Source organism: Empidonax traillii, unplaced genomic scaffold (assembly GCF_003031625.1).
Source record: "Empidonax traillii isolate 1590-97213 ecotype Southwest subspecies unplaced genomic scaffold, ASM303162v1 scaffold717:size860381, whole genome shotgun sequence".
In the NCBI taxonomy this organism is placed as follows: Eukaryota; Metazoa; Chordata; class Aves; order Passeriformes; family Tyrannidae; genus Empidonax; species Empidonax traillii.
The window spans coordinates 308,811-322,281 of record NW_020955910.1 but is presented as its reverse complement, the minus strand read 5'-3'; the positions used below and the strand labels follow the sequence as shown (position 1 = coordinate 322,281).

The 13,471-nt window shown below is 46.3% G+C and overlaps 1 protein-coding gene across 2 annotated transcripts in view; it reads left to right on the top strand.

Annotated features, from left to right (window-relative positions):
- Window positions 1–13,351, top strand: part of DRC3 (dynein regulatory complex subunit 3) — a 19,945-nt gene extending 6,594 nt beyond the window's left edge. For both annotated transcript variants that reach the window (XM_027900318.1, XM_027900319.1), the window contains exons 4-13: window positions 1,472–1,638; window positions 2,176–2,322; window positions 3,498–3,617; window positions 4,719–4,832; window positions 6,209–6,382; window positions 9,447–9,578; window positions 10,823–10,893; window positions 11,293–11,416; window positions 12,783–12,914; window positions 13,091–13,351. In XM_027900318.1, the coding sequence (XP_027756119.1) occupies window positions 1,472–1,638; window positions 2,176–2,322; window positions 3,498–3,617; window positions 4,719–4,832; window positions 6,209–6,382; window positions 9,447–9,578; window positions 10,823–10,893; window positions 11,293–11,416; window positions 12,783–12,914; window positions 13,091–13,189 (1,280 nt within the window). In that variant the 3' untranslated portion in view covers window positions 13,190–13,351. The remainder of the gene's footprint in view (window positions 1–1,471; window positions 1,639–2,175; window positions 2,323–3,497; window positions 3,618–4,718; window positions 4,833–6,208; window positions 6,383–9,446; window positions 9,579–10,822; window positions 10,894–11,292; window positions 11,417–12,782; window positions 12,915–13,090) is intronic.
- The last annotated feature ends 120 nt before the right edge of the window (window positions 13,352–13,471 follow it).

Below are 13,471 nucleotides of genomic sequence, written 5' to 3'. Positions count from 1 at the left end.
TGTGGCTTTAGGTATCCTGCAGATTGATAATCTGTGGCAGCTGGAGAATCTGACTAAACTGCAGCTGGACAATAACCTCATTGAGAAGATAGAAGCTCTGGAGAGTCTGGTTCACCTTGTATGGCTTGGTGAGATACAGATAGAGGAGGTTGGATCCTTCACAGGTGCAGAGCAATCTGTGATAAACCAGGATGTCACCTTCCTTCTCAAACACGACTGATAGGAGCTTTCCCAGGGAAGGCTGTCAGCTGTCTCTGTGTTTCCTTATTTGACTGTCAAATGTCAAAATGCCTGAGTATCAGAGCTGCAAAACAATCCTTCACGTGTTTCAAAACTGGGTTTAATACCTTTGGCGTGGCAGGAACAGGTTTCAAGGTTGTTTCGAGGGTTTGTGTTGTTGTTGGAGGTGACTTTCAGGAATATTTATGGAAACACTTCTGTGATTTAGAAGGCTGTTTTCAAAGCTACTGCAGGCATTTCAGAGCCTGCCACCCACCATCTTTACCCCTGTGTCCTTAGGGGCTTGGTGTCATTGTTGGCCCAAGAAGTGCCCGTCCTTGTAGCCTTGTGTGACTCCTCTCAGCTGCACAGATGCACAGCTTGGAGCATTCTCTGGAACTGCAGCCACGTTGCTGGCTGGAAGTCTAAATATATCCCCAGCACGCAGGGCTGCAGCTCATCAGCACATTGTGAGATGTCTAATGGGCTCTTCCGCCCAGTTTTCTGCACTGTTCTGCTCCACAGATGACTGATGCACTTGTGAATCACCAACTGATCGCCACGGTGTAAGCAGAGTGTTTTGAAGCACATTCTCGTGTTCTGTTTGCCCAAAGGCTGCAGTGGTTCAGCTGCTGCCGCTGCACAAGCGTCTCAGCCGCCCAAGTAACATCATCAACTGTCTTTGGACTCTGGAATTGCTCAGTAGTGGCCTGAGAGCAAACATTGCCCTTAGTCATGGTGTTGGGATAGATGTTCTGGCAGGAGAAGATGTTGCAGTGAGTGAAGTAGCTGAAGTGGGTGTATGCCTTTGCAAACCTCCAGTGATGTGGAACTGGGATATGTCTGTCCTATGGGAATGACCACAACAGTGGCATTGGTGTGACGGGTCAAAGTCTGCAAGAAACAAGGCAGGGAGTGTCAAATTTGTCATAGAAATTTCCCTCTTAGGGCATTTCCCCACCTCTTGTGTTTTGGGTTTCCCCATAAGGCAGGAGTCCCTTTCAGGCTGTGTATGTGGACTCTGCACAGAATAACTTCAGCTGTTCCTCTCATTTGGAAATTGCATGGACAGTTGCAGTGAGGAGATAAGAATGAAGGATGATTTAATGCCCAGCCTTTGTGTGGGACACTGACCACCCCTGAGGAAAATCCATACATAAACTCATAAATCCAGAGCCAGGCTAAATGCAAGGCCTGAATCAGGGCATTCTGCTAGAAATAATTTACCTTTGATTTCTAAACTCTTCCCCAGACTTGTCCTTCAACAATATTGAAGTAATTGAGGGCCTGGATACTCTTGTCAAACTGCAAGACCTCAGTCTCTACAGTAACAGAATATCTAAAATTGAGAATATGGACACATTGCAAGAGCTGCAGATTTTCTCCATAGGGAAGAATAACCTGACCAATCTGGAAAATGTGAGTGCTCCCTGCCTTTGAAAATATTCCTTGTCAAAGAACCAGATATTCTAAAACTGGCATTTGCCACTGTGTCCGCTATGGTTTGGGTCCTGTGCCCTGGTGTTGAGAGCTTCCTGCAGCCTTTTCTCCTTTAGATTATTGACTCTTGGGGGCTCAGTTCTGTCCCTGCTGTCAGCTATGGCAAAATTCCTATTGGCTCCCACGAAAGCTAGAAAAGGGATAAGTGGTTACATATGAGAAAAGAAAGGAGACTAAGATTTATTTGGGGCTCTTCTGAGGGCATCTGACCAATGATGTAAGGTCTGTGATTTGTCTACCCCCTCTGCCTTCTCTCTCCACCCCTCGTCTAGATATTTCCAGTGTGAATTTAAGCACTTCCTTTCCCAAAAGCATTAGAAACTCATAATTGAATGTCATATGAATTTTGCAGTGGAGCAGAAAACATATTGCAACCTAAATGTAAAAAGAGCAACGAATTTCCAGGCTGTGTTTCCCCAGCAGCTGGGACTACAGGTCTCTCTCTCTTTGGCACAGGTTGTCTGTCTCAGGAGGTTAAAAAGCTTAAGGACACTGAACCTGTCTGGGAACCCCTTCTGTAATGACAAGCAGTACACCCTGTTTGTTGTTGCTCATCTTCCAAACCTGGTGTACTTGGACTTCAAGCTCGTGAGAGACACCACGGTAAGATTTCTGCAATTCCCTGCTTGGGAAATCAGGCAACAGCTTCTTACAGAGCCTTTCCTTTGTTGGTGTGCCAGCAATGTTCCAGCACTGAGGGCAGGCTCCCTGCAGAAATCAGGCTCACAGAAGCACACAGTGTTTATTCTGCTTCCACCTAACAGCTGTGAACCTGTAGGCCAAATTCTATCAAATCTGACAGAGGGGTAGAGGTGTCAGAAGCACGATGTCTTCACAGATTTTGTGAAAATCAGCAGCTGTGTGTGGGAGAGGGGCCTGGTTCTCGCTGCCACGGAGAGGCTGCAGTGTGAGTGCAAGTCTTCTTAGAGAATCTCGAGGAAATGAATTTTGAGACAAGGATCCAGGGGGGGAGAGGAGGCTTGGTGGTCCTGCTGCTCACAGAGACATTTGTTTCAGTGGCAGACTGACAGACCATCCATGCAAGGAGGTTCCTGGATGCCCTTCCCACTCTGGGTTTCTGATAACAGGACAGTTCATCCTCACCAGTAACCCGTGGGATGCTTTTTCATCCCATGGCTCAAAGGAACAAAGATGAGGGTTTTTTTATTCAGGTGTTTTTTCAGTAACCAAGGAACATGATTAATTGTGAATTTGTTTGGCACAGAGCAGGAGCTGTACTTGGAAGATACATGGGGCTCTTAGCATAGGACTGGAAGGGCTTTCCAGGTCATGGAGTGCAGTCCCTGCTCATCAGACAGTACGTCAGACAATTGCATACTTAAATTTGTCAAGCTTCAGTTTCAAGCTAATGAGGTTCTTGCCCCTGGTACTGCCTTGCCATCCACTCCTCCAAAGAGCCTTCTCCTCCCTAGAAAATGTATTAACCTCACTGGCTGATCAAATCAGAGCACAAATTCTAGAAGTCAAAATAGAACTTCCTGCCAAGAGAGAGAAAAAAAAAAACAACCCCAAAGATGAGGAAATGGAGAGAGAAAAGTTTCCTGGGACTGAATCAGCTCAGATGCACTGAATGCAGAAGCTGAGTGGGATGAGGAATGGATTAGAAACTTCATAAGTAGTTTAATAAAAAGCCCATGAATAGAGGGAGATGCAGATGCCACTCAGGTGCATTTTCTAGAAAGATCAATTGCCTATGCCCAGATTTTTTTGAGCACTGCTGGATAATCTAATACAAACACTTTATCTGTATTTCTCAGAGAGAAGCTGCAGTTTCAAAGTACCAAGATCTCACTGAGCCATTGGAACAAGAAGAGGCTCGGGCCCTTGCTCTTCAGGAGACAAAACAGGCAAAGCAGGAAGAGCTGGAGTACCACGAGGTAGGTTTTCTTTGGCTGGTCGTGTGTTGTCTCAGGAGAAAGAAGCACAAACACTTATTGACTTGTCTTTTACATGCTTGGAGATTTAATGAGAGGTTAACATCGACTCTGCTGAAAACTAAGGCTTGGATTAATCTCTGTGATCTCTGAATCTCATCTTTTGAATGAAAACAGGAACTGCTGTGGAATACACATGACGTGGGAGAACATAATTCTTTGGGCTGAACAATGAAACTACAGATTTAGACCCTGCAAAGCGAAACTGTAAATCATACCCAGGGAATTTGTCAGCCTGACATGAGATTAAAAAAATTACAGGTCTGAGGGAACTGTCAGAATATTCGTGGTGAAGTGACTTTTTTTTTCTCCTTCACACTGAGTTAATGGCTTTTCATTAGTTTTATGTTAAACTCTTCAGGGCTTTGAGAGATCCCTGTAGTCCTGTGACCAGACTGAAAACAACACCAGGCAGAATGGTGCTTTCAGCTGTGGCTTGGCTCTGTATTTCAGACCTCTGGAAGGTCACACGGGCTGAAGAGCAGGAGGTGGTTTAGTGAAAGGGAGGATGCCTGCATGTTTTCCCTCCAGCCCTCTTCAAAGTCCACTGACACTTCATCTGAAAGGCTTAAAAGCCTTGCAATATGTGTTTGTATGTGATAATGTCTTATATTGGCAACTGGCACAGGTTGCCCAGAGAAGCTGTGGCTGCCCCATCCCTGGAACTGTCCAAGGCCGGGCTGGATGGGGCTTGGAGCAACCTGGGCTGGTGGAAGGTGCCCCTGCCCATGGCAGGGGGTTGTAATGAAACGCTCTTTAATGTCCCTTCTAACCCATTCTGTGACTCTATGATTGTATGATACGAGATTAAACAGTGTTTTCTATCCTTAGGCTACAGAGTTGTAGCAGCAAAGCCCCTGGGATGGGTTTCACTCCAGTTGCAGGTGCTCTCCTGGCTTGGTTGGTGTGTCTGCTGTGTTGGTATAACTGTGTCTGCACCAGCGCTCAGCTGCTGGTGAGGTGCTTCTAGGAGAGACACATCCAGAGAACTGGCAGCAGGTTGGCATCTTTATTTTACTTATTTTCCTCTGTTTCTCTTCAAAGACAGCCTTTGTTGAGCACCTGAATGGATCGTTCCTGTTTGACAGTCTGTATGAAGAGGATACAGAAGCTGCCAAACTGGCTTCCCTCCCTGGAGTGGGGGACCTGCTGCAGGCATATCCTTCCTGGGTTTGGAATACCTACAGCTAAAAGGTAATGCCTGGAGTTAAGAAAGAGGTGTACCCACAGGGACTCTTCATCCTTTGCTTTTGTCCAGGGCTGAAAGCTACATTGATCTAAGATCTGAGACAGTCTGTGTTCAATTTTGGAATGGTACCAAAAATTGAGCTGCAAGACTGTGAGACCACTGACAGCTTTAAGGCTTGATATCCTGTGAAATATGAGGGCTCCAAACAAATGGTTCATATTACTGGCAAGCTGGCCAGCCCAGCTTGAAACATCCCATTTGTAAAACCACTCGTTTCTATCCCCAACAGGTCATGAGATCCCAGCGTTTTAAATTCTCGCCGCTGTAATTACCATATTCCTTTTCCTTTCCCCTGAACCAAACGCAATTTCGGCAGCCTCCTTTTGTGACCCTGCAAGAATCAAGGCTTTTGTGCTTCCTTTAAGTCTGGAATCCACTTAGAAGTTTAAAATGAGCTGGAAGATAAATCTCTGTCAGTCAGATGGCGAGAGCGCAGCCGCTAAAATCATGTTGGAATTGAAGTGGTGGGAGATAGGAACGGGCTAATCAGGACGATACGAGCCGCGTATCTCCCAACCTGCCACAACTGGCATCGGGAAGTTTCCAGGCCAGCACATTTTTCTGATCATTGCTCCTACACGGGGGGAGCAGAAAGCAAGCACTTTTTTTTTTTTTTTTTTTTTTTTTTTTTTTTTTTTTTTTTTTTTTTTTTTTTTTTTTTTTTTTTTTTTTTTTTTTTTTTTTTTTTTTTTTCCTTTTCTCATTCAGATTAATAGGGTATTGTCAAGGCCAGTAACTTGACCTTCCTTAAAATTGCATTACACTGTTGGGGAAAAATGCATCACGGCTTAACTACAATAGACTCCAAAAACAATTCCGTTGCCAAGATAATAGCAGGAGAAAAATTGACGTTATTTTTTTGCGATGCTACCAAGTCAGTAGTTCATCCTGCGCTCTGGCTGTAGGCTCCAGAGTTGTATTTATTAACTACACCGGCACTGTATTCACACTTGTGAAGACAGATAGGGTTGTACGCTTCCTTCTGCTGCTGTGTCAGAAGAGTCAGGCAAGTGAATGTATTTCCTCCTCTTCCTCAAGGCTTTTTGCCCCCTCAGATTGCCACAGCTTTCCCCATACCCTTAAGGCAGCAAAATCCCACGCATAAAAACGTGAAGGGGTGACCCAGTCCTTCCCCAGACAGAATATTTGGCAGCCTGCTGCCAGCAAGAACCACAGAGTTTACATAAAAGTAGCTGGTAGCTCCTGTTCCTCAGATCTGCAGAGGTAGAGGGAACATAACACGTTGCTCCACTGAACAAGCAAAGCCCTTGACTCTGCTGTCACGTACAGGAAGGAGTTTGTCTCGGTTTGTGAGAGCCTGTATAACTATGGGCTGGAAGAGTACAAAAAACGAGAAGCTGAAGTCTCTGATTTCTACAAAAGCCTTCATGAAATTCTCTTAGCCAGCCAGCAAGAGAGCAAGAAAGCAATGTTTGACTTTGAAAAGCGGAACAGACAGGTAATGTTATGCTTTTGTTTGTTTGATACACGACTTCTCTGCGTCACATGCCAGCTTTTAATTTCACTGAAAATGAGGGTAACCCCACTAAAATTAGGAAAATTATTCTGGGTTGGCACTGCTGTAATGGGAATCAGAATTTGATGCCTAATGGCAGAATCACAGAGTGGTTGAAGGCAGAAGGGACCTCTGGAAGTCATCTGGTCCAAAGCCCCTGGTCAAGCAGGACCACCCACACCAGGCTGCCCAGGACTGTGTTTGAATATCTTTGAGGATGGAAACTCCACAGCCTCTCTGGACAACCTCTTCCAGTGCTCACACACTGATATTTCCTTGGAATTTCTTACAGTATAAATTTGTGTGAAGAAAAAATTTTGTGGGGGTTTTTTTTAGCTAATATGACATCATTACCATAATTTTTCTAGTACTTTATGCTGGAAAACAGTTTGGGGATTGAAATTTCCACCCTTTGGGCAAAGCACATCCAGTTAATACAGACTTTATCTATGCTGGAAATTCAGTGTAGAACAAAATGAACATGTCATAAAGTTATCATCTCTAAAGGTAAAGGTCCTTCAAGGCTTTGCAGAAAAAATGTAGCTTAACAGGGCAGGATTTTTTAGCTTGGTTTCTGCCATCCAAAAAAGTTACCAATATTTTAGAAAATGGAAATGCTCAACCTTTCTTTTAGTTTAAATATTTTTATGAAGTTGATTTAAAACATAGATTTGTCAGATTTAATGCCATTCCCCTGCTCTTTGAGATCTCCAATAGCTCTTCCTTCATTGAAAAATGGGGAAGAAAAAGAAGGAAATTGCAGGGTATTCAGTTTATTTTCAAGTAATTTTCTGCTTCAGTTCATTTTGTCAACAACAGCTCAAAGAACTATAACAAAAAAATAGAAAAACTCAGATAAAGTTATTGTAATGTATTTCTAGTCCTTTTAAAGCAGAAACTCTCTCTTTTCATTCCGTTCAACTACAGCCACCCATTGTGGCCGCTCGGGGCGTAGCTTCTAGCTGGATCCCTTTCTAACCATGTATAATAGATGGATCATGATTTTGTTTCCACAGGAAAAAAATAAGGGGGGGGAGGTGGGGGGGTGGCTCAAACCTGGCAACACCGTCAGCTGAGAGAGCAGGTCCCTGACAAGTGACACCAGCAGAGTCACGAGAGCCGCAAAACAGGTCACTTTTGTGCCGGTGCCTCGTCACACGCTGACAGCTGCTGAGTCACCCTGCTCCCAGGGCCTTGGACCTTGCTGACTCATGCTGGAAAACTGGCTGCAGCAGCTCTGGGTGGGACACGAGCTGGCAGCACTGCCAGAGTCACAGAATCGCAGCCTGGTTTGGGTTGGAAGGGACTGAAGGATCCTCCAGTTCCAACCCCGAGTTTGACATGCGTGTTCGTTTAACTTGCTCTTAAATTCCCATTATACCTTCCATAAAAAAAACAAAACAAACAACAAACTAAAACCAACAAAAGAAACCTAAAAACCCCCACAAAACCAAAGAAAGCCCAACAACAAAAAAACCAAAATCAGACCCAAAGAAACATGGCAAGGGCCAGATTTTGACCCTTCATCTCTGATGACTAAAGACTCAGCTATGGACTGAGCTGCAAGGACACGGAGGGACAGGACAAGGGAAAATGGCCCTAAGCTGAAGGAGGGGATATTTTAGATTGGATATTAGGAAGAAATTCTCCCCTGGGAGGGTGGGGAGGCCCTGGCACAGGTTGCCCAGAGAAGCTGTGGCTGCCCCATCCGTGGAAGCATCCAAGGCCAGGTTGGACGGGGCTTGGAGCAACCTGGGCTGGTGGAAGGTGTCCCTGTCCATGGCAGGGGGTAGAACAAGATGGACTTTAAGGTCCCTTCTAATCCAAACCATTCTGTGATTCTCAAACAGCACGACAGTTCTCATATAAATACTGGAGGGCTTGATATCAAAACTGAACACAGTGTTTTAACAGCATTTCCCCAATCATTTAAAATTGCTGGAGGAGTTCAAAAGGCACAGAGGCCCCAGCAGACTCCAGTCTGTGAGCCATTCTGAGGGCTGTTTGTCTGGCTGTAATCCTTTCATGTAAACTTGGGTAACCTGTAAAATCACTGCGCTCTCTGAAGTTGGTTACGGAGCATTAAAGGCCTTGAACTTTGAAGTTATTGCTCCCAGAGGTGCAGCTTGAATGGCTCTGGAGCCTTTTGAGCCTCCTAACTTGTTTACATTGGAGAAGAAGATACTTGCTCTCCCCTTCCCCCTTTTAACACTGCAAAATTTAGGTAATTCAGTCCATTTCCATCAGGAGTGGTTTTCATCAAAATTCTTTATTTTAGCCCATTCCATTCCCACTCAGGAGAATTGGATTAGACATAATAAAACATATATATTTTTTCTCCTTTTTTTTAACAATTGTTAACTTATTTTAAACAGGTTTGAAAATAATACATTGCTCAGCACAAGGGTAGTTTTTTGGGTTTTTTTTTGATCCAGAAAACATAAATCTTGCCTGATACAAAACTGACGTCAATATTTAATTCTGAAGGGCAATAAATCCTTGCTGTAAGAGGAAGGCAGGCAATGATAGGTATTCCATATTCAGACTACTAAATCCTGACCCTATGGAGGTCAGTCAAGATTCTCCTTGTCATGAAGTGGATCAGGATTTCTTTCTCCCTGCGTTTCTTTCTCCCAGGTAATTGTTAATCTCTTCTTCGTGGCCAGGAATGTCAGGAATTTAATTTTTTTTTTTTTTTTTCTTGAAAAGTGTCAGAAGGCAAACCGAAGTTGGAAGCATAAAAGGGGCAAAGTCTTCTGCTGAGTGGAGGATGAGGAAGCATTTTCCCAATCCCCCTGCACTGGCCCTGGATGGGGATCATTAGTGCAGCAGCAAACCTCAGCACTGTTGACTCCCCAGTATGTAAATGCGGAGACTTCCCTGAATCATCACATTTCGTTTCAGCTAATCAGCAGCAGGAACTTTTCTCACACATGTAACAAGTTAATTAGATTGCAATGGAGTGCTGAACACAAACTGTAGGTAATTTATGTATCTCTGTGTTCAGAGGCTGGAGGAGATTCATCACGCCAGGAGTTACGATGTTGCTGAGTCTAAACGAGCCGAGTGCCAGAAGGACATCCTTCAGCTCTCGGATACACTCATGGCCTTGGAAGCGCTGCTGTCCAACGAGCTGGAGGTAAGAAGGATCGAGGACACACCTGTGAGACCTCACAGCCCCAACACTTTTCTATTGCTGCACCCCTTGTAGCAGCTCGTTCCACAAAGAGGGGGGCACGGGGCTTCACTCAGGCTAAAGTTTTGTCTCCATCTTGTTCTCCCTCGGCTTGAAGTCGATAGGGGTGAGATCAGGCCCTGCACACCTTACAACAGATTTCTGTTTCTCAGAGCAGAACACTGTACGTCCTTCACATCTCTCCAAGCTGATTTCCCACACTTCACAGAAAGGGAGGTTGTGCAGTCATTTTAGAGGTCTGCACGAGTCGCTGCGTAGCATGGGGCGTGCATTTGGGATTCTAGAGGTGTAATTCTTTGAAGCTGATCTTTGCTATGAATAAAATTACACACATTCCTGCTCAGCTTACTGCATTTGCTTGCATAATAGCTGCCTTTTCCTCCCCAGACTTTTCCTCAAAAACTAGGGCAGGGCTGCTAATGTGCATCTTCATTTAAGGGAAAAAAACCCCAAGTAATCTGTTTGAAAACGAGCAGGCAGGAGCTGTGGCCTGTGTGCCAGCAGAGGCAGCAGTTTACTTTGGGGCAGAAGTAATGGTGGCAGAAATCAGCAGCTCAGAAGGGATCCTCAGTGCATCAGGATTGTGCCTTTTAGTGTTTCCCGAGCTGGCCCTCACTATCTGTGGTCCCTGATGGGATGAGCAGAAGCATTTCCCCCTCTGTGCCTTCCTGCATGTGCAGGATTTGGGTATCAAGACATTTAAGTGCAACACTTGACAGATTCTCCATCAGCCGTTTCTGAGGGAGGGAATAGGCAGCAATTTTAATTTCTGAGGACTAACCCAAAAGCTGCAATAAGCCCAGGCAGGGGTTGTGCTTCTGACAAGAGGCTCTTCACACAGACAAGGAGACATGGCAGGGGATGGGAATACAGCCCTCTCCAGGCATTCCTTAGCTGAGGGTAAGGAAGGATCAGCTGGCTTGCCCCAGACACTTGGTAAAGGCATCATTCAGTCAACTTCCCTCCAATAAACTGATTCTGATTTTCTGTCCCTGAAGGAGGAAAGAAAATCTTGCAGCACTTTGAAAACACTTTAAATGCTCGAGGCAGTTTAGTTTCTGACTGTGCTAATAACAGCAGTGAGTCCAAATTACAATAAATTGTAGATTCCTCCTAGACTCCCTGACTCCCTGTTATGTTTATGCAAGTTTTCATTGTGATATTTCCTCTTTTTCCCCTCTGTTAAGGAGCTATTACAGGGTTTTAAAAGAAGCACTGATGTCATAACATCAACATTCATGGAAAATGTTAAAGAGATATATCCTTTTCACAGTATGTTGGCCTGGACCTCCCAGTGATGTACCTTCACCTCACCTCTAAATCCAGAAATGAGCCATCAGTGTAAAAACTTCATTTTTTAATTTTACTTTTTTTTTAATCTACAGAAAATATCTTTTCCCAGCTTTGAGGAATAGCCATTTAAGGTGCCCAGCTTCTTTCTGTGGAGAGCACAAAAAGATCTCAATTCTCCCGTGCTGAAAGTCTGTAGGATTTAGGCAGCTTTCATCCTGTTGGGAATTTTCCTTTCTTCTCCCCACAGAGAAGACAAAACACTGGGAATATCTGGTTAGACTGTTTCTAGGTACATTCCTGCCATAGCAGCCAATGAAATACTGGTGAGGGGTGTGATCAACCTTTTCCTTAACATCTTCTGTACGATGGGCCAGTGCCGGGACCTGGAGAACCAGCACCATGAAAAGCTGATGGAGATTGCCCTCAGCACACTGGAGAAATCACTCAAGGGTGCGCTGGAGGAGGATTTGCCAGATGGTGTTCAAATGGTGAGGGCACCAAAAACATCCGTCTCTGGTAGGGATTCAGCAAAGAAAAGGAGGCCACAGCCTCTTCTCTGAAGGGACAGGATTTCCAGGAGGCTCAGTGCTGCCAGAGCCACCCCTGAACCAGAGCATAACCTCTTTCCTAGACACCCCACTTGGCTGAACTGTAGTGTCTCTGGACATCTCCACTGACCAGGAGAGGGGATAACTGCACTGCAGGTTTCCCTGGGTGCTGCCAGAGCTGGTGGCAGCGGCTCAGGAGGGATGCTGAAGAAGTATCTCTGCTGCCTCCAGCACAACTCAGTGCTCTGGCTGATTTCCAGGCACTCAGGCAGCATCTTTGCAGCATTCACTCGCAGCTGGTTTTGTTCAGACTCTCCCTGCTCCCACAGCAGAATCCCAACAGCGCTCTGAATTTCTTGCACCGGGGCTCTGTTTGCCTCAGTGATTTCAAAAGCCCTTCCTGGAGATCCCCCAGCCCATGAGCTGACCTGGAGGCAGGACATGACATTTCAAAAGGAGCCTTCCACCGACCCCTCGGTCTTGATGTGAGAGCAAAGACCCCAGGGGCCTTCCCAAAACCACTGGGATTGTTGCAGTGCTCCTGCTGCCCTTTTTGCCTTCGTTATTCCTTCATTTAGTGTCTCAATTACTTGAGTTTGCATTAGCTGTGGTTTTGCTCTGTCCAGATTATCCCAGCCCTCCGTAACTCCAGGTAATCAAGAGCTGACAGACACAAACCAGACCCCTGAGCCCCGGGGGGAGCTCCCTGCTTTATGGGCCGTGCAGATGGTGGTGGTTCTGCTCCGCTGCCACGCACCCATTTTGCCTCCCTGCCATCCATTTCCAGGGAGAAGCAATCTCCATTTGTCCAACAGCTGCACTTGGCTGCAGGAGGAGAGTCATTACGGGTTAGCGAAGCCACCCTCTATTTAGAGCCACAGGGGAAGTCACTGCTTCCATTAGAAGCTGGGACTCTCCAAAAATGAAGATTTACAGCCAGTGCCTCCAGTGCAGGAGACCCTTCCAAGTGTGATTTTCCATTTCCAGGCGTGCTGGAGCATATGCAGCTGTGCTCCCACACCAGCTGCACAGCAGCCCTGCCTGCACAGAGCCCCCTGCTCCAGCACACAAAACCAAGGCTGCTGCCTCAGTTTCCCCACCTGCACTAGGGATAAAGCTCCATTGCACCATAGCGAGGCCAAGGGTACAACACTGGATCCATCCCCATGACCAGGGATATACCAGTTTGAGACAGAGGGCTGATTTCTCCCCCGGGGCACCGCAGTTGCTGTTCTGCTCCTTCTGAGCTCTGCTGCTTCCATTGTGTGCCCACCCCCTCCCCTCATCCGGTCACGTTACCTCCCAGCTCCTCGTGGACAAAAACACCATTGTCAACGCCGTCAACATGTCCCACAGCATCCGCCTGCGCAAGATTGATAAGCGGGAGAGCGACATGCTCTGCAACACCTACCACTGGCACATCTCCGTCACCGAGAAGGTAAGAGACCCTCGTGCTCAGGGGGACAGGGCACAGACAGGTCTGGCCCAGGTGGCAGGGACACTGCAAGGGGAGACCCTCCCGGACCTTTGCTCGGAGCTCTCTGTGCTCCAGGGGCCCCGGGAAGGGACCCCGACACACCTGCAGATTTCACTGCTCGGCTTCAATCTGTCCAGGCTTTCCAAACTGAGAGCGACAGAAACCGCGCCTGTATCAAAAAGATCATGTCCTACATCAACAGTCTCCAGAAGGAGCTGGATAACACAAGGATCTAGGAGCCTGTGGAGTAGGGCTGGGCAGCTGCCTCAGCTGGGGGCACACAGGACAGCCCCCAGCAGGAACACGCCCAAAGGTGCCTGGGACATTTAAGACCAAAAGCACATTTCTTCCATCCCACCATAAACCACAAATAAAAGCTGCTTCTTGACTCTGGAAAAGCATCCGAAGCTCTGTCTCTTCCATCACGTTGGCACGAAGCCCACGCAGGCAGCTCAGACCTGGTCACAGGGGGTTATGGATCAGCTGTGAGCTGATTGAACCAAATCATCGCAGCATAT